The sequence below is a fragment of the Delphinus delphis genome, chromosome 15 (assembly GCF_949987515.2).
Source record: "Delphinus delphis chromosome 15, mDelDel1.2, whole genome shotgun sequence".
Classification (NCBI taxonomy): Eukaryota; Metazoa; Chordata; class Mammalia; order Artiodactyla; family Delphinidae; genus Delphinus; species Delphinus delphis.
In genome coordinates, this window is record NC_082697.1 from 78,631,740 (window position 1) to 78,652,041 (window position 20,302).

At 52.4% G+C, this 20,302-nt stretch overlaps 2 protein-coding genes and 1 long non-coding RNA gene across 4 annotated transcripts; 1 reads left to right on the top strand and 2 right to left on the bottom strand.

Annotated features, from left to right (window-relative positions):
• Nucleotides 1-386: 386 nt before the first annotated feature.
• Nucleotides 387-13,844, bottom strand: LOC132438232 (uncharacterized). 2 transcript variants are annotated; one of them, XR_009522160.1, is made up of 3 exons: nt 13,732-13,844; nt 12,253-12,406; nt 387-452 (listed from the first exon to the last, which is right to left on the bottom strand). It is a non-coding gene; the product is annotated as an uncharacterized lncRNA (long non-coding RNA). The 2 variants fall into 2 exon arrangements; XR_009522161.1 differs by lacking the exon at nt 387-452 and adding an exon at nt 7,016-7,741.
• METTL27 (methyltransferase like 27) lies at nt 13,222-17,393 on the top strand. Its single transcript, XM_060032239.2, is given in 7 exon segments — nt 13,222-13,271; nt 13,584-13,710; nt 14,263-14,391; nt 14,605-14,740; nt 15,113-15,205; nt 16,983-17,103; nt 17,105-17,393. Coding segments are annotated over 6 exon segments (729 nt in total). The 5' UTR covers nt 13,222-13,271; nt 13,584-13,587; the 3' UTR covers nt 17,232-17,393.
• Nucleotides 17,394-18,283: 890 nt separating this feature from the next.
• On the bottom strand, nt 18,284-20,014 carry CLDN4 (claudin 4). The gene has a single exon (XM_060032240.1). It carries the CDS (start codon nt 19,747-19,749, stop codon nt 19,120-19,122), a length of 630 nt encoding a protein of 209 aa, XP_059888223.1. The 5' UTR covers nt 19,750-20,014; the 3' UTR covers nt 18,284-19,119.
• Between the last annotated feature and the right edge of the window lie 288 nt (nt 20,015-20,302).

A 20,302-nucleotide genomic window follows, 5' to 3' on the forward strand; every position in this document is an offset into this window, starting at 1 on the left:
AGGCCGAGAGAGGCAGGAAGCCCGCCTTCGACTTCTCGCAGTCCCGGGGGCTCTCAGGTGCGCTCCCTGCAGGTGCAGGACGGCGGCGCGACCGCACGGGGGCAGCAAACACCAGGGGCGCGGGGGCCCGCCGAACCCGAGCGTGCTGCGCAAATTGATGCAAAGTTTTCCGTCGCTGATTTTGTCCCTTCTCAGCCTGCGACAACAACCTTGCGTCATTCCGAGGAGCTCTCCCGGTGCAGGTCCCGTCCTGCCTGGGTTGCTGGAGGCGAAACCACCGAGAAATGTTCAGGACATCCTCCTTTCTTTCTCGTTCCAATATTAAAACTTCACTTTATTTCAAATCTTCATTTTTTTTCCCCAGAAGTACGCAAAAATGATAAAATATGCCTTCAAACTTATTGGAATTTGTCTTTTTTTTTTTCTTTCTAAAGATGGCTTGATTGAAACCACTTAAATGCAAAAAAAAAAAAAATCATTACAAACGGATGAAAGCTCGAGCACTTATCCTGATTTAAGGAAAAAGGTTTCGGAGTCAGACAGACTTGGAATTGAACTGACCTCTGCCGCTTAATCACAAGTCTATGCTCTCGCCCCAAATTTCTTTATCTGTAAAACTGGGATATAGTTTATATATAGAATCTGCCAGGTGAGGTCATGGGGAGGAGTCGATGAAATAGTGGCTGTAAAGTGCTTTGTGCAGTACCTGACCGCACACCAATGCTTGGGGGTTGGTGGGTGAGTGAAGTCAGCGTCAGCAGATGAGAAGGAACGCAAGAATTTTTAAAAAACAAAATAAGCTACAAATTGGACAAAAGTGCTTTCAAATATGTGCAAATTTCTAAAAAGAAATCACCCCCAGGGGCACGCATTTTGTTAATTCATAAACCAATCTGTGGAAATATTCATTGCAACCAAACCACTTTCAAGCAATTCACCTGGAGCCCAAGACTAGATCGTGAAATTCCAAAAAAATTCCCGACCATAGAAAAAAGGGTCATTGTTGCCTTAAAAGTAATTCAAAAAAAATTTTTTACACAAAAATGAATGAAAATGCTTTAAAAAGTGTTCTTTAAAAGGATACAAAGTTGCCAAACCATCCCATTGTTCAAAAACATTCACCCCCCACCAAAAAAAAAAGTTTGGATAAATGGGAAAAAACACGTCACCACCTGCAACAGATTGCAAAGTCACAGCTGCATGCTACAAAAATCAACGTGTGAAAAACAACCATGGCAAATAATTTTCACCAATTCATTTACTGATCAGTTTGTTCAAAACCAATGTGTTTCATGCGTTTGTTTTCTGCCAGCTCACTTATACCTCCCTCTGGGATCTTCCACACACCCACACCCACACCCATCCTCAACTACTCCTCTTCCTGCTTGTTCCTTGTGTCCTAAAGAAAATGTTCCTCCACCCATCAAAGGACATTTAGGGTGTTTCCATATCTTGGCTTCTGTGAATAATGCTGCAGTGAACATGGGAGTGCCAATAGCTCTTCAAGATACTGATTTCAATTCCTTTGAATATATACCCAGAAGTGGGCTTGCTGGATCCTAAGGTAGTTCTATTTGTAATTTTTTGAGGAACTTCCACTCTGTTTTCCATAATGGCTGTACTAATTTACATTCCCACACGTGAGATGTAACAACATGGATGGAGCTGGAGGACATTAGGCTCAGTGGAATAAGCAAAACACAGAAAGAGAAATACCGCATGACCTCAATTATATGTGGAATCTAAAAAAAAGTTGAACTCTTAGAAACAGAAAGTAGTATGGTGGTGGTCAGAGGCTCAGGAAGTTGGGTGATAGTGATCAAAGGGTACAAAGTTTCAGTTATACAGGATGAATAAGGTATAAAGATCTAATGTACAGCATGGTGATGACAGCTGACAGTGCTGCACTGTATACTTGAAATATGCTAAGAGGATAGGTTTTATTAAATCTTCTCAACACACACACACAAACACACACACGGTAACTATGTAGAGGTGACAGAAATGTTGTTTAACTGGTTTTTGGCGATCATTTCACAATGTATATGTGTATCAAAACATCAGGTTGTACACATTAAATGTATACAACGTGGGGAGTTCCCTGGTGGCCTAGTGGTTAGGATTTAGCGCTTTCACTGCCGTGGCTGGGGTTCAATCCCTGGTCGGGGAACTGAGATACCCCAAGCCGCAAGGTACAGCCCAAAAAATGTATACAATTTTTATTAAAAGAAAAAAAATGTTCCTCAATGCCCCTTCACTTGACCATTTAAACGATATTGTTGAAAGAAGTCATGCAGTCACCAGCCACTGGCCATACAGCTTCAGCCCCTGCCTCCCCACTTCCATGGCCACTGCCCTGGCCCAAGTCACTGGTAAACTCCTTGTTGCTGAATCTGGTGTAGAGACAGCAGGAGCAAAGCCAAAAGGTAGCGACAGCCTGGAAGAAATGTATGCACCCCATGAAACAGTCCAAGGACCAGTAGCCAGAATACATGGAATATCTAAGGAACACCTACAAATCAGTAAGACAAAATCAAATGACGCAGTAGAACACATAGATAAAGGCACTTCACAGAAGAGAAAAACCAGAGAGCCAATGAACGTAGGAAAAGATGTTCAACTTCGTTAGTAAGCGAGGGAAATGCAAATTAAAACCACAATTAGATACTATCTCATACTCATTTCAAAAAACAAAAGAAGTCTGACGCTTCACCGTGTGTGCGTGGATGAGTTCATGGTCGACCAGAGCATCAGACACTGCCCATGCCCTGACCCAGCACATCTTACCGTGGGTGGCTCTCAGACTTGGTTTTCAGACTTTGAGAGCCACCCACAGTAAGGAGTGTGCTGCACAAAGCTGCCCACTACTCAGACATGTGAAACTGAAACACGAAGTTAACAAAACAGTAATTACCCTTGTTACGTGCAACGTGTGCATTTATTCTCTATCTATTCTATTTCACAACTGATTGAATTGTTTTCACTACCCCCTAATGGGTTGCAAACCCCAGTCTGAAAAGCACTCCTTCCAGAAGCATCCACCTGTGAATGAAAAAACATGTGCAAGACTGCGTGTGGTAGCATTTTTCCATCAATTGGGAAATAAATAAACTGGGTGTATCTGTCTCAGGAATGACTAAGCAGTGATTAAAATGAATGCAATCTGTGTGTATCAATGTGGACAGATCTCAAAAACACGGTGTTACGTGAAAAGGGAAAGTTACAGAGTCATAGCTGTGGAATGATAGCATTTGTATAATTTTTTCAAGCCCACTAAGCCATATTATATGTTGTTCTGAACACATATACAGTGAAAATCTTTCTTAAAATACAAGACCTAGAAGGTCCCTGCCCGTTTGTGATGGTAGCTGGTTCCCTGGAGCAGCAGATGGAGGAGGGAGAAAGTCAGAGAGAATGTCAGCTTCATCTGTCATGTTTTTTCCTTTTTTCTACTTTCAAAGATTAAGAAGCCATAATGGCAAAATTCTAACATTTGTTCATTCTAAATGGTGGATACCTCAAGGTTGAGAACAAGTCAGTCAAGCAAAGATCTGAAAGAAGTGATCCAGGCCATTAGAAAACAGCAGTGCAAAGGCCCTGAGGTCACCGTGGCATGTTCCAGGATCAGCAGAGGCCAGGAGACCAGAGCGAGGAGGAGAGAGGTTAAGGATGAGGTTGGTAAGGAAGTGGATTTTAAGTTTTAAGCAGGAGGGTAAACCCACCAAACTTATACTGTAAAGACATCATTCTGGCTGGGCATGTTTTATTAACAACTAAAATTGAGTGATAAACAAACACTAAGGTTATTGTACTAATCTCTTTTTTTGGGTGTGTTTGAAATTTCCCATAAGAAGTTTAAAAAAACAATAATATTATCCCTGGCTGCTGTGAGGGAAACGGACTGGGTGTGGGGACAATGGGGGGATGCAGGGAGGCCAGTTTGGGGGCCACCACAGGGGTCTGGGCGAGAGGGGAAGGTGAGCGGAACCAGAGTGTCAGGGGTGGAGTGGAGCAGCCATGGGATTTGCCCGTGGACAGAACGAGGGATGGGAGAAAATTAGCTCGGGCTGAGCCTCCGGATGCCTAGTGGTTCAGAGGACCGTGGAGACGGGAAGGGGTTTGGGAGTGGCCTCCGAGGGGAGATGTCAGGCGAACAAGTCCAGAGTTCAAGGAAGAATCAGGGCTGGTCACCCATTTGGGAATCACTGGCATATAAATAGCATTTAAAACCACGGGACTGGATGAGATCACCTGGGAAGTGGGCGTTGATGGAGAAGAAAGAGGACCCAGGACTGAGCCCGGGGGCCCGCCTTTGGGTACAGGTGGAGGAGAGGAAAGGAGAAGGAGGCGGCAAAGGAGATCAAAATGAGCAGCTCCTGGGGCAGGAGGAAGCTCAGCAGAAGGGGAGTTGCTCTCTCCTCATCCCTCAAAACGCCACAGCCTTAACCCCAGGGCAGCCCCTGACACTGCTCAGGGCTCCAGCTCTTGCCTAAATGATTGCAACAGGCTCTGCCCTTGCAGTCCACCGGATCCACTCTCACCATCTTTGTAAAATGCAGATCTGATGCTGTAACTCCCCGTAGCTCATTCAGGGTAAGAAACCAAGTCCACAGCCTGGTGACCACACTCCCTGTGGCCCGGGTCCTGCCCAAGGCAGCAGCTACATCTGCAGACGCTCCCACCCCTCTGCACACGTCTGCATACACCCAAGGAGCAGGTGCTGCAGCTTGTACCAACAGCCATTCGCCTCTCCCTCCTTCCTGGAGACCATGCTCACCTCCCACACCTGAGCCTGGAAGTACCAGACCTCGCTTTCCCAGCCTCTGGGACTTCCGGGAAAATATCCTCCATCCCCGAAGGAAAAGAGAGAGACCAGGAGACAAGGCCAACCCTAGTGTGCCTTGGGGCTTTGTCTGTGAGGACACATGATTGCCTGAGCTGCTGTCACCATCTTCTGACCAGAAGGGGCCAACAGAGCAAACGTACAGCATGGCAAACCAGAGAATAGAGTTTGGGTCCGTAGTGAAATCGGTAGGCTCAGACTTGGTTCTGGTGACCGCCGGACTTCCTGTAAGAGGAAACAGCAACCCCTACTGTTAACACCGCCTCGGGTGGCTTTGGGTTTCTGACAATTGCATTCAGAAACATCCCAACTGACCCCCATATACTCACACATGCGCACACCCCACCCTCGCACGCCTGATGCCCTGAAAGTCGTGCCTCCCACCAGAACTCATGCCTGTTGGCGTTGCCAGGTCTTGCCCCGTCATGCCCTCGCCGTTGTCCACTCCTTCTGGCCACAGGATGACTCTGCCCTCTCCTCCACCACCGGCAACCCTTGGCCTTTGTACATCTGAGATCCGACAATAGCTTTGAAACATGAATAGCTGCTATGACTGGGGCAGGAGATAGACGGGCCCCAGGCTGAGCAGCTAGAGTCTGTCCAAAATAGCAAGAGAGGAGAGCTGGGTTCCGCCCAGATAAAAGACAGAGACCACATACTTCTCATTCTCAAGGTCAAGGAGACCTTCCCGACTACACATGCACAGAAAGGCTCCTCAGAGGTCGAAAGGGAGGGGGCGTCACCTCATAATAAGTGATGTCAACCTACCCATAAGCCTCTCCGCTGGAATCCATCTTGGCTAAGAGATGTGTGTGCACACAGGAGAGGACCCTGAGATATACCAAATATGGACTCAGAACCAGGCAAAGCAAGATGATTGGCCAAAGGAAACCCAGAAGAAATGCCCCGTAAGAGTGATTCAAACTGCCATGAGTGTGTGACTCGCTCTCTGAGCCCACCTGTGTGTCTATCCACATGTACCCTATTTCCTCCTAATAAACACTTTACTTGTTTCACTACTTTCCATCTCTATGTGGAAATTGATCTCTACGCAGCTGATGGGCCAGGGCCTTGTCACTGGCCCCTGGTCCCTGGTGGTCTAGTGGCTTGGATTCAGCTTTCTTACTGCCGTGGCCAGACCTCAATCTCCGGCCAGGAACCGAAACCCTGCTTCAAGCCGCTGCAGGCCGAGGCCACCCGAGATCATTGTGACCCCTTCCTCATCCCAAAACTATTTTCTGTTACCTGACCCTTTCCCCCATTTTGACAGCTGCGGGACCCAGTGTTATCCACTGCCCGGGGGGAAGATGGTTTCTGGCAACACTTACAGAAACTTGAGAAGACTGACTTAGAGGAGACAGAAATGTGATAGGTCAGAGAAAGGCCTCTCACCCCGAGGCTGGGACAGCTTCCTGGGCTCCGGAGGGGAAGGAATGTAGTGGGTTGTGGAGAGAGAAGTCTGTGGGGCCTGGGGTCCACGTCTGGGGGGTGCAAAGCGGTGTCCAGAGGCCACCAGCACCCCTACCAGTGTCTTACATGGCAAGTCTCATCCTCCATCAGGAGCCTTAGCTACAGGTGCCCACGCACCTTGCATGCCCTGGTCGGTGAGCAGGACACCACTGAGGGCCTACGAGGACAGATCGGATAGGCAGGTCCCCCCGGGACCCTCCCCCCAACCAGGGCCTCTCCTGGGACAACCCAAGCCACCCTCAGATGGTCCAACAGGACTGCCTTTACTGGGGTATCCACCTTACTTGAAGGGTCACTCCCCACAGTGACATTCCTCAACATCATAGCACCCATCCACCCCCACCCCAGACAAAGCAGTGGCTCTGGATGTGGAGGGTGTGGGTGACCAGAGCCTGGACAGGAGAAGACACCCCAGCCTCACCTCGTCCACTAGAACAGGGTGGAGTGGTGGCTACTTCTGATTCATCTCTATGACTGCCTCCAGTGCCCTGCACAGGACCTGGCAAACAGAAGGTGCACAATAAATATTTATTGACCTAAATGGAACATGAGGCTGCAGAGATGGGGCCCAGACATCAGCTGGTTGAACTAGCCCCCATCTCCAGCCCCCCTTCCCACTCACCTTCCAGCGATGATTCAGGGGTGGCCGTGTGACCCAGTCTGGCCAATAAGATGATGCAGAAGTCATGGGGAGGGGCTTCCAATAAAGCTTTTGTTTATTGTCACAAACAGAGAAAGCTCAGATGGCCTAGGTTTTTGCACTTTCTCCTTTGTCCTACTGGGAGGTGTAGCAGCTGTGACAAGATGACAGACATGAGGACAAAGGTCTCCATGCAAAAGGTGACAGAAGAGGAAAGAGGATAAGAGCCTGGGTCCCTGATGGCATAACCGAGCCCCAGACCATGCTGCCCAGTCTCAGCTTCCTCTCTGAGACCTGCAAACCCCTCTCTGTTTAAGCCACAGCTATACAGGTGTTCTGTTATTTGCAGCTGAACACAGTGGGTTCACAGCATGTTCTTGGTACAGCTTTAGACTAAGATAGACTGGGGTTTGGATCTTGGCTGGTGTCAGGGTGTTATCAAACCAAACTTGGGTTTGCTCACCCATGTGAAGCAAAACCAATTTACTGACAAGGGGTTGTTGTCAAGGAAAGTACAGCGTGTATTGCAGAGCCCAGCAAGGAGAGTGGGTGGCTTGTGCTCAAAAGACCTGAACTTCCCGACGGTCCTCAGGGAAGGGTTTTTAAAGGCAACACTTGGGGTGAGGGCTGCAGAGTGCATGATTTTCTTCTGGTTGGTTGGTAGTGAGATAACAGGATGGTGTTCCAGGGACATCATCAACCTTCTGGTTCTGACCAACTGGTTTGGGATCTACTGATTATACTCAGCATGTAGTCACCATCCTCCACCTTGGTGAGGGCCTTACTTCCTGCAGAACAACACCAAATTATGTGTCAGACGGTTATGTCAATATATCCCTTGAAGAGGAACTAGGACTCTGTTTTATCACTGAATTATTGTCATTTTTTTCTCACTTAACTGCTTTATCTTTGTTTCAGCATTCCCTCACTTCCCTAATAAGCAATGCTTGTGTCTGCTCTTTGGAACTCAGAGAAGGCCTAAGAGACAAAAGCCATTTTCTATAAACAGGAAATGGGCAACACGGAGAGGCTTTTGTACTCAGGAGGGTTTCATTCCCCCCTTTTCTTTGATACTCCTCAGTCCTGAGGGGGACAGGTACAGGACAAGAAAGAGAATAACGTTTTGGATAGAGGTTAATCATAAGCTTGGTGGGAGAGCTCGGTTTCAGGGGGATTCGGTTTCAGGGGAGGAAGAAATTTTCCTCTACCCTTCTAGGTTCTCCTGGCTGACCTAAGGATTAAATTGACATGAGACAGATTAACAGGAGAAAACCAAACAAAATGTAATAACATGTATGCATGGAAGAGACCCAGGAAGACTGATTAACTTGCCAAAATGGCAGAAACACTCACCTTAAATATCATCTTCAGCTAAAGACAAAGGAGGATGTTAGGGTGGGGGTTGGAATTTCAGAAAGGAGGAAGGCAGTTGACACAGATAAAAAAGTAAATGTTTGGTAAACAAATGTTCATGAACCAGGCAGAGACAATGGGATACAGAGTGGACTCTGATCTCTAGACCCCTCCTAGAATTTCCTCCCACCACACCTAGCCCACATTCTTTGCAGATACCTCTGGTGATAGCTCTATTCCAGGAACAGCCCCTCTATCTAAATGATTTAGGCAGTAAGGGGGAAGGTCAAAGTTTCTTTCTGAGTCAATGAAACTGAGCACCTCGGATTGGGACTTGAACCCACGTGCCCGGACTCAAACCCAGCCTAAACTCAGATTGGAACTTGAACCCGTGGGCTGGGACTCTAACCCAGCCAGAACCCACTGTCTTTTAACTGAGATCACACACCTGGTTTCAGGACTTAATAAAGCTCAGGTTCTTGATGTCTCATTGCAGAAAGAATTCAGTGAGAGACAAAGTGATAGGTAAGAAGTGGATTTATTTAGAGAGAAACACACTCCATAGACAGAGTGTGGACCATCTCAGAAGGCAAGAGTCCCGAAATATGGGGTGCTTATGGGTTTTTTTTGTTTTCTTTGTTTGTTTTTTTTTTGGTGGTATGCGGGCCTCTCACTGTTGTGGCCTCTCCTGTTGCGGAACGCAGGCTCCGGATGCGCAGGCTCAGCGACCATGGCTCATGGGCCCAGCCACTCCGTGGCATGTGGGATCTTCCCGGACCGGGGCACGAACCCGTGTCCCCTGCATAGGCAGGCGGACTCTCAACCACTGCGCCACCAGGGAAGCCTTGGGGTGCTTAGTTTTTATGGGCTGGGTAATTTCACAGGCTAATGAGTGGGAAGATTATTCCAACTATTTTGGAGAAGGGGAGGAGATTTCCAGGCATTGGGCCCCACTCACTTTTGGCCTTTTATGGTTGGTCTCAGAACTGTCATGGTGCCTGTGGATGTGTCATTTAGCATATGCTAATGAATTACAATGAGTATATAGTGAGACTCAAGTTCTACTGGTGGTCGAATCTTCTGCCATCTTGAACCTAGTTGGTTCTAACCAGTTTGTGTCATATCCTCAACGGCTATGTCATTCTTTTAAAGGTTGTGCCCTGCCCGCTTCCCTCCTGTTTCATTAAGGGAAAGACAAATACCATATGCTATCACTTATATGTGGAATCTAAAATATGACACAAATGAACTTATCTACGAAACAGAAACAGACTCACAGACATAGAGAACAGACTTGTGGTTGCCAGGGGGACAGGGGGAGGGGAGGAATGGGTTGGGAGTTTGGGATTTGCAGATGTAAACTATTATATATAGAATGGATAAACAACAAGATCCTTGCAGCCCACTCCATAGAGCATCTTATAGGAGGTGTTTACAGGTCTGTAAATGGAGCACTTCACCACCACCCACAATCTATAGCACAGGGAACTATATTCAGTATCCTGTGATAAACCATAATGGAAAAGAATCTGGAAAAGAATATGTGTGTGTGTGTGTGTGTGTGTGTGTGTGTGTGTGTGTATACACATATAACTGAATCACTTTGATGTACAGCAGAAATTAACGCAACATTGTAAATCAACTATACTTCAACAAAACAGATTTTTTAAAAAGAGTTTCTTTCTGAGTCTTTTTGGCTGTCATCATTTCCAGCTCAACATAATCTACATGCCAAAGAGACATTTTGGGGTGGCAAGTTTTGCTCCCCTACACAGATAACAGCTGAAATCTGGGTCTCCCCCACTCCCTCTACTCCCCCCAAACTGCTCTTGCCAAGGTCATTAAGGGAAATGACAATAGCTATTGCAATAGACAAATCCTAAGATCTCAGTAGCCTAACACTGTGAGTTTATTTTTGTCCATGTTACCGTGCAGTGCAGGTTGGTGGGGAGGGCATGGCTCCCCACAATCATTTAGGGCTCCAGATGCCTCCGTCTACAGACCCGCTCTCCTCTGGGTGCTTAGAGCCCACTCCACAGAGGGTCATATGGGAGGCGTTTATGGTCCAGGTCTGTAAATGGAGCACTTCACCACCACCCGCAGTTTATTGGCCTGAATTTGGCCACTCGGCCACACCTACAGGTAAGGGAAGCTGGGATGTGGAGTCTAACTCAGGGAGAAGAGGCAAACTTGGTAACTAGTGTGCGCTATCAGGGTCTACCTCAGCCACCAAAGGTCTCCATGTCCCTACATCCAGTGCTCAGTTCCTCAGCCTCATTTTACACCACCTACCAGCACATCGGGGCCATCCCCCATCTTTTTGTTTTGCAGATTTTTTTTTTTTTGACAACACCACGTGGCATGTGGGATCTTAGTTCCTTGACCAGGGGTCGAACCTGTGCTCCCTGCATTGGGAATGCCGACCACCGGACCACCAGGAAAGTCCTTTTTCTTTTTTTTTTTCCCCCATCTTTTTGAAACACTCTGTTCTTGGCATCCTTACTTTCTCGGGGTTTTCTTCAACACTGCTAGACGCTTCTCTTGTTACCTGAAAACTGGATTCACCTCTTGGTGGGTGTTGAGACAAAAGACACAACCAAGCCAAAGATAGGAAGAAGGAAGGATTCATTACCTGCAGCAAGTAAGGAGGACACCTGGGATCTTTCCCAAAGCAGCATCTCCCTGAATGGCAAAATTGGGGGAGTTTTAAGCTAACGGTATACGCATATTCATGAAGGGGCCTGAGCAGAGGAGAATTCAGCATAGAATTGGAGCAAAGGCCCACAGAGTCCAGGCTTTAGTTGGTCATTTAGTTGGTCATTTAGAGGGTCATTGTTGTCCTCCACTTGGGTGGGGGCCTTAGTTCCCACAGAACTCAAAGATATATTATTATGTACATGCTTTGAGGATGAACTAGGACTCTGCTTTATCACTGCACTATTGTCTGACTGCCTTTTCTCTGTTCCTGCATTCCTTTGTTCCTTTAAGATCACTGGTTACTGAGACCTGTTCAAGGGCAAGCACTGTGGCCAGGCTTAGACCACAAAATGGCTTCTCTTCTGTCCAGAAAACCATTCCTGGTTCTCTTTCTCTGGGGACCCCCTAACCGATCTGCTTACACTCTGAAACACTGAAGTGTTGGAGGTCCTCAAGCTGGATCCTGAGGGCTCTCCCCTCCCCTTTCTCTTCTCTGAGCAATCTCACCTGTGCCAGATGCTTCACTCACCACAGGTTGTACTCATGACCTTGAATCTGTCTCCAGCCTGGCTTCTCTCCTGAGCTCAAGACTCTGGCATCAAGTAGACATCTTCAAGTACGCATCTCAAAGTCAACATTCCGAAACTGTTAGTATCCTCTTCACCCCAAACCTACTCCTCTTCCTGGGTTCCCCCACTACGAATGGCACCATCAACCCTGGACATCAACCTCCTGCCTGGCTAACTGCAACAGTCTCCCAAACTGCCTGACCACACTTCAATCCCCTACAAGGGTTCTCTAGGCTAGTGCCTCTGAAAATTCATCTGCATAGAAATCACCCGGAGAGTTTGTTAAAAAGCAGATCCCTGGGCCCTACGACCACCCCATTCGATAGGCCTGGGATAAGACTCAAGAATTTGCATTTCTAACAAATTTGCTTTTCTAACAATTGCATTTCCCCTAAGGTCCTCCCCTGGAGCAACCCAAGCTAATGATGCTGATGCAGGTGCTGCAAGTCTGTGGACCATACTTTGAGTAGCAAGGCTCCCTGCTCTGTCCAACTCGGAGGCCACTAGCCACAGATGGCTGTTTAAATTATTTAAATAAATTTTAAAATTCATTCCTCAGTGCTGAGACAGGCAGGAAGGGGGCAGGGCACAACCATTAAATCCCCACCCCTCCTCCAAGATAGTCAGAATATCCCCCCCACTCATCAGCGTATGAAATTATCCAGCCCATAAAAACTAACCTCCCGAGCTTCCCTGGTGGCGCAGTGGTTGAGAGTCCGCCTGCCGATGCAGGGGACACGGGTTCGTGCCCCGGTCCGGGAGGATCCCACATGCTGCGGAGCGGCTGCGCCCGTGAGCCATGGCCGCTGAGCCTGCACGTCCGGAGCCTGTGCTCTGCAACGGGAGAGGCCACAACAGTGAGAGGCCCGCGTACCGCAAAAAAAAAAAAAAAAAAAAAACAAAGAAAACTAACCTCCCCATATTTCAGGGCAACCTGTCACTTTCTGAGATGGCCCACACTCTGTCTATGGAGTATGTATCACTCTCAGTAAGTCCACTTCTTACCGATCACTTTGCCTCTTGCTGAATTCCTTCCGCAACAACACATAAAGAACCTGAGCTTCATTAAGTCCTGAGACCAGGTATGTGATTTCACCAGGGAGATTGTGAGTTCAAGTCCCCTCCTAAGCCAGAGATTGTGGGTTCAAGTCCCATCTGAAGTGCGACTGGCTTCAAGTCCCAACCTATAGTGTTTGTTTTCAGCAGCACTAGGCACATTTCAAGCGCTCAACAGCCACTTGAACAGCGTGTATTTATAAAACATTTCCATCACCAAAGAAAGTTCTACTGGACAGCCTTGCATGGATCTTGGTGACTGTTTTAAAAATGAAGGCTAATCCTAGGTCCCTCTTTGGTCCGCAAGAATTCTGAGGCTCCTACTGCCTAAAAGCTGATGCTTTGGAGAAGCATCAAGGACGTCGGGAGTCGGGAGGGCACAGAGAACATTACTCAACCCAGATACCTTCCAAACTTCTCAGCAAGATTCTGGGATCTTCCCGGACTGAAGGCGGGCCAAGAACTTTGAGCTCATTGGCTGGTGGTGGAGGGGTGGGCGAGTTGCCAGCGCTTTCCTCTGATTGGACATTTTCTCTTAGCAGAAAACCAATCATCGAGGGAGGTGGGGGCGTGGCCAGGCTCGCCTACAGGCCCTTCCGCGAGTTCCAGCGCCCACCCACCCCGCTGGCGTGTCAGATTGGTGGTGAGTTCTGAACCCCTACCACCTAAGGGGCCCTTCCACCCTGGAATCCCGCTCGCGTTGGCCGACAAGGAGGTGGGGCAGGTCCTCCCTCCCGCCGAGGGGAACACCCCTTCCAGCAGCCTTGAGTCCCCAGGTGTCCAGCCTCGCCCTCCCTGCGCTCAGTGTCCCCACCCCCACCCCCAGTGAAATGGGATTGCATTGTGCCGGTGGCCGGGAGAGGCCCCCTCCTGACAGCCTCCTCTGCTGGGCATGATGGGTGGGAGGGAGGTGAGACTGAGGTGGGCCTCAGGACACGGAAGCCGTGTCCCACAGGAGGATGGCTCTGGAAGAGGGCCGGAGCCTGCCCGAGGTGCGGGCGCGAGTGGGGGCTTCGCATGGCATCACCGACCTGGCCCACAAGCTTCACTTCTATGACCAATGGGCTCCGGATTATGACCAGGTAAACCGGCCGGGTCCTCACCTCTGCTTCCATCTGCTTGCCCGGCCTCAGTTTGCGTGTCTGTAAAGCCGGAATAGTGAGCCTTGCATCATCGCAGGGCAACGAATGTGAGAGGGAAGTAAGACCTGGGTGCAGCCCTGCAGTCCTGTCTCTTCTGGGACTGGCTCCTCTTCAGCGCATCCACAGTGGCCCTGCCCTCTCACCAGCCCCATCTTCCAGACTGGCAGACCCTAGAGATCAGGGGCCCAGACATCCCCACCCTGGGACTGCAGTCCAGGCAGAGGTGCCACTGAGGGGTCAGTATGAACTAAGCAGAGAGCCATGCCAAGGCCCACAGAAAAGACCCCAGCCGTGGGCTGAGGGCTACTCTCCAGTCCCCGCCCCTTGACAGAGGAAAGCACCTCATACCTGGTTCTCCCCTCACTGTAGTCCCAGCAGGCCCTGGGCCCCCGATGCACACAGCTAGGCCGGGCTGACTCCTAGACCACCCAAAAGGAGGTCCCCCAAACACTGGGGCACGGGGTGGCTCTTGGTGCAGCACTCTGTCCCCAGGATGTGGCCGCCCTGCAGTACCGCGCTCCCCAGCTCGCAGTGGACTGCCTCACCCAAGCCCTTCCAGGTCCACCCCACGCTGCCCTGATCCTGGACGTGGCCTGTGGTACTGGCCTCGTGGCTGCAGAGGTGAGACCACCCTAGATCCCCTGCCCTCCCTTCAGCCCCCACTTGCTCAAAATTCCTACTACCCCAGGCCCCAGATCCCCGCCTCCCTGCTCAGACTCACTGGTTCCAAACACTTGGGCTACATCCACTGCGGGGACCACTGTCCTCCCCGAGGTGCAGGGACCTAAGTGGGAGGCGGCAGGTATGAATTGTGACTGGGTCCCCCCACCCCAGCTGCAGGCTCGGGGCTTCCTCCAGCTGCATGGGGTGGATGGGAGCCCAGGGATGCTGGAACAGGCCCGGGCCCGTGGCCTCTACCAGCGCCTCAGCCTCTGCACCCTGGGTCAGGAGCCTCTACCCAGCTCTGAAGGTACTCCCCTACCCCCTTCAGCACCCGAAGGTACACCCTCTGACCAAGCCCACCTGACGTAGCCCCTTTCTTTTGCCAAGACTCCATCCCCCTTGCCTAGCCCTCCACAAGCCCCCTCCCACGCTGAGTCCTATTCTCTTTTCGAGCCCCCCAATCCCTCACTGAGACGCTTTCTCCGAAACTTCCGTCCCATGATCTGACCTCAGTCCAGGACTGGGCCACATCTGCCATATCCCCCACGGGATCTGGGTCCCACAGACACCAGTGGCAGGCCTGGTCCCTCCCCAGGCCCTGTCATGCGCACCCTCCCCCAGGGTGGTCTGAGGCCACACTGAAGACAAACCACCACACCATGTCCGCACCTCCACACAGGGACCTTCGACGCGGTGCTGGTGGTGGGCGCCCTCAGTGACGGCCAGGTGCCCTGCAGTGCCCTACCTGAGCTCCTGCGGGTTACCAAGCCAGGTGAGAAGCAGCCCATCCAGCCACACGCAGGCACCTTCCCTTCTCCACACCCACAGACGCAAGCCTCAGAAAGCCTCAGGCCAAGCGAGAGTAGGGTTATGCCCAGGGTCACACAGCCTGGCATCCCAGCCACAGCTGCCGTCCCAGGCTCGGCTGCAGCCGTCACCATCAACAGACCCAGGCAAACAGGCAGGGCGGGCAGGTTGCCAGCTTGCCTCTTATCCACTGGGAAACCGGAAGCAACTCCACTCTCCTCTCCAGCCTCTATTTCCTCATCAGTAAGCAGAGTGGCACAGTCCCTTCCCCGTAGGATTACAGTGAGAATTGGGTCAAGTAGTGTCTGTAAGGCCTGTGTTTCAGTCCTGGCACATAGTAGGGGCTCCGTTGAGTTCCCTCATCTTCCAGCTTCCCCACTAACCTAGGGGGAGTCTCTTTCTCTTTCGTGACCTCAGTTTCCTCATCTGTGAAATGGGGCTGCTCAGGTGAGATGATAGATGTGAGTGCTTTTCTATAAACTCCACAAGTGGGGCTGATGTGCAGGTGAGGGTTGTGTTTACTGTGCTGCTACTGTGTGCCTTGCCCCGTGCTTGCTTCTGCCCTGGGGAGAAGGTACACACCCAACCCACATGCCCCAGAAAGGGGCCAGGGGAAAAAGACCAAGCCCGAGGTGGGCCCACAGGGCTGTGGGTGCTCAATGCCCTGAGAATTCAGACAAGAGAGGCATTTGGGACAGCTGGGATGGGGAGTGAGGGGCAGTCCACGCAGGAACACAGCCTAAGTGAAGTCCCAGGTAGAAAGGAGAGTGGTGGCGTGTGAGGACCACGAGGCTCAGACCTGGCTGCAGGACAGGATCTGGAAGCCCCGAAGGTGCCCCATCACAGCAAGATTGCATCTGGTCCCTGCCCCTTCACCCCTGCTGGGCTCAGCAGGGGCTCTGGCTAAGTCAAGACAGGTCTAGGCAGGCCTCATCCTCAGGGAACCGCAGAGGCTGACAGATGCAGGGACATTGGTGGCATCAGAGAGAGAGGTAGTGATCAGGCTCGGGAGGGCAGGAAACTCCCATCACCTGAACAAGTAAGGACCAGACCTCCTCGCCCAGCCTGTGCTTCCCAGTCCCCTCAGCCGGCCAGACTGCCCGCCCACATGTCACAGCCTCCTTGCTTCAGAGCCTTTCCTCTCACGAAGCCCCTCTCTGCCGGTAGCACCCTGCTTCTCCTTACCTCCTCCTCCAGGAAGCCTTCCAGACTCCTGTCTCTCCTGAGTATATCTGAGCCCGCATACGCTAGGTGCCTGGAGAAGACCTGGAGTGACAAGGTCGTTCATTCATTCAGCCAGTGCTTACTGACTGTGCTGGCCTTCCTGTGAGACAGGGTAACCATGCCTGCAAGCTGGGAAACTGAGGCTCCAAGAGGTGAAGGGAGTTGCCCAAGGTCCAAAGCCCATGAGCATTCAGACACAGCCATATCCTCCAGGAGAGGGGCTGGGTGAACAGTGAGAAGGGAGCCCCCTCTGTCAAGGGAATTCAGCCAAAAATTCCCAGCATAAAGGACACTCAAGCCTTGAAAGGTGTGTAGGAGGCTGGTAAGCTGAGGAAGCAGAGGGTATTCCTGGGGGAGGGATCAGTGAGCACCAGGGGCTTGGAGGTGGGAAAGGCTGGCCCGGGGGCAAAGCTGGGAGAACTTCCTCCCTTGAGGATGTGAGCAGGAAGGGGACAACCTTCCTGTCCCTGGCTCCTGCCCCTCCCTCACTCGCCTGCTTCTTCCCCACCCCTCCCCAGGTGGGCTGCTGTGTCTGACCACCAGGACCAACCCATCCAACCTGCGTTACAAAGAGGCGCTGGAGGCCACCCTGGCCAGGCTGGAGCAGGCCAGGGCTTGGGAACGCCTGGTGGCCTGGCCTGTGGACCAGTGGGAACTGGCCACCTCCGAGCTCGAGGTGGGGCCTGGCACCTCTGACAGCAACGGCTTCATCTCCGGCATCGTCTACCTGTACCGAAAGCAGGAGGCAGCCCAGGCTGAGGGAGTGAGGCCCAGTGCCTAGCCCCCAGCTGGCCTCCGAGCCTCCATGAGGCCTTGGCCAGGCCCATGGCTGGGCCTCCTCTGCTTTGCCTGTAAAACGAGGCCGCTGCACCAGCCCTGCCCCTCAGGAGAGCTATGCCTATTAAATGAGTCCCAGAAGCGGCAGCAGAGCTCTGGCTCGGCGGTTTTCTCACCCCTGCAAAGAGTGACATCTGTCCCTATGGAGGACAGAAGAGAAGAAACAGGACAGAGAGGGGCCCCATCCCTGGCTGTCCCTGTGCCAGGCACGATAGGGCCACAGATGTGACTCTGACCCCTCCTGGGGTGGAGGGCCCTCTCCCTCTAACTCACAGACCAGGAACCCGTGCTCACGCATCTGGGCCTTGGCCAAACACTTTCACGTGTCCAGGATTCGGTTTCCTCATCTCTAAAGGGATCGGAACTCGGAGCCGAGGGGCTCAGGGCGTAGCTTGGAGGCTGCCCCAGAGCTGGGCAGGTGAAAGGGCCTCGGTGACTGTCCGCACCAGCACCAGGTGGGGATGTGAACAGGGCTGATGATAATGCCTCCAGACAGGAGCCAGGGAAGGCTTCATGGAGGAGGAGGCGCAGAGCTGAGCCTTTGGGACTAGAATTCAGAAGGGTGGAGAAAGGAAGAGGGACGTTCCAGGCTGAGGGCAGAGACAGCCTGAGCAAAGGCTGGGAGAAGGGACCTGGGGGGTGAGCAGACCAGCCTGGAGGCCCAGACGGAGCTGGAACAAAAGGAGGGGAGGGCAGGTGGCCCATCCCCCAGGGCTGGCTGTTCTCGTCTTTCCTCCCTCCTACAGTCCCCAGCACTTTCCTAAGGTCCTGGGCTTTACACTCTGACAAATGGAGGGCTTGAGCAAGGTGACTCCAAAGCTCGGGGCCAGTTTCGACGTCTCACAATTCCCCAGAACCAGTTTTGTAAGTCTTCTGGTCCTGGCCACCACACGGTCGTCCTGCCCCTCACCACCCCCCTGCCCAGGCTTCCAACCCTGCCCTCCCCTCCACCTCCGCAGCTGAAATCAGAAACGATACAGTCTTCCTGTGCACAGGTCCCATTTATTGTAGAAAATAATAGCAATTACCGTGACAAATAGTTTAAATTACAAAACAGAAACCACGTAGCAGCAGGGGGAAGCCCCAGGACTTCCTGGGGTTAGGACCAGAGAAAGAGCATTCCCCCTGCCTCTCCCAGGCTCTCCAATGACCTTGGCAGGGGTGAGGATCCAGAGGTGGCCAGTCTCAAGGGGCCCGGGGTCCTTCTTCGGAGCCTGCAGGACAGGGGCTGGAAGGGGTGTGGGCAGCCTGGGCCACATGTAGCCCCCTCCCCCACCACTACCCAAACCAGTTTGTAGCACCTCTGCCCCTCCCCTCTAAACCTGTCCGTCCACTCTCTGCTCGGCAACTATGCTCCAAGGGCAGGTGGGTGAGCAAGGCGGCCGTTCTCGTGGCCACAGGTTTCCATGGGCAAGGCGCAGCCCAAGCGCTCGCTGACCCACCCAGAGGATGCTGGCAGACAGAGTGGGGAGGATCAAAGAAGGGGGCCGTGATCAACACGGGCATAGTCCCATGGTCCGCTGAACACCCACTCAGAGGCAGAGCCCAAGCAAAGTCAGGGCTGAGCTGTCCGGGCCAGCAGGAGCCAGCCCCCCGTATCCACAGCCATTCCGAGGAGGGTGGTACAGGAGTCTCTTTCCATCCATCCTTGCTAGTGTTGGAGGTGACCTTGAGAAAATGTCCGACAGGGCCAGGAGGGGCTGAGGGCTGCTGGCCAACGGCCTGGCTCAGTCTCTGCTTGGCAGGCCATCCTGGGGTCACAGTAAGCTCAGTCCAGGGAGAAACAAAGCTGAAAGGAAAAGAGTCAACGGTAGCGCCTTACACGTAGTTGCTGGCTGGAGCGGAGCGGGCGGCAGAGTACTTGGCAGAGTAGGGCTTGTCGGTACGGGGTGGGCAGTTGCAGCAAAGCAAGGCCCCACCGAGCATCAGCAGGCCAGAGGCGGCCCAGCCAATGTAGAGCGAGGCACCCATCTCCCGCTTCTGGCCCGAGGCCACCAGTGGGTTATAGAAGTCGCGGATGATATTGTGGGCCGTCCAGGACACGGGCACCATCACCAGCAAGCCGGCCAGCAGGAACACCACGCCGGCCACAATCATGGTCTTGGCCTTGGCGCTCTCATCCTCCACGCAGTTGGTGCACTTGCCGCCCACCACCGAGAGCAGCACACCGAGCACGGCCAAGATGATGCAGATGACGATGAGGGCGCGGGCCGCCTGCAGGTCCTGCGGCAGCGCCAGCAGCGAGTCGTACACCTTGCACTGCATTTGGCCCGTGCTCTGCACCACGCAGTTCATCCACAGGCCCTCCCAGATGGTCTGGGACGTGACGATGTTGCTGCCGATGAAGGCCGTCACGCGCCACATGGGCAGCGCGCAGCTCAGTATGGCGCCCAGCCAGCCCAGCACGGCCAAAGCGATACCCATCACCTGCAGCCCCATGGAAGCCATAGCTTAGCGTCTGCTGGGGTCTAGGACCTGGAAGGCTGTGGGGATCCGGCCCTGGAGGCTGTAGGAGTCCAAGTGCCGAGGATGAACACTCAGCGTTCGCAGGGAGGTCTTTCACGGCAAGTCCAGAGGCAAAGCCAGTTGGAGCAGCTCCGGGTGCCTTTCCTGAGGGTCAGAGGCACAAACCCAGCGAGAGTCAGAGTGTAACACAACCAGTTCCTTCCTGCCGACAGCTGCCGCAAGCTCTCAGGCTAAAGACTGGAGCGGTTATAGGGCTCCGCGGGAGGGGCGGGGGCCGAGGGAGGGGTTTCAGTCCCTGGAGCCGCCCCCTGACCAGTTTCTCTAGATTCCTGAGCCTGCCAACAAAAGAACTTTCAGGCCCCAGCCCTCGGCCCCTGAGTCACCACGCTGGAGAGCCAGTCTCAGAGGAAACTGCCCTTTCCCCCTGCCCCCAGGCCCGTGCTGAGGTCATCCGGGAGATAGACACTGAGTCACAGCCTGCAAACACCTGGACATACCTGGGGGGCCGGAGCGGGGAGCCGGGCCCAGCCAGGTT

Excerpts from the sequence above, each read along its gene's own strand:
- CLDN4 (XM_060032240.1), bottom strand. The coding sequence starts at position 19,749 with ATGGCTTCCATGGGGCTGCAGGTGATGGGTATCGCTTTGGCCGTGCTG.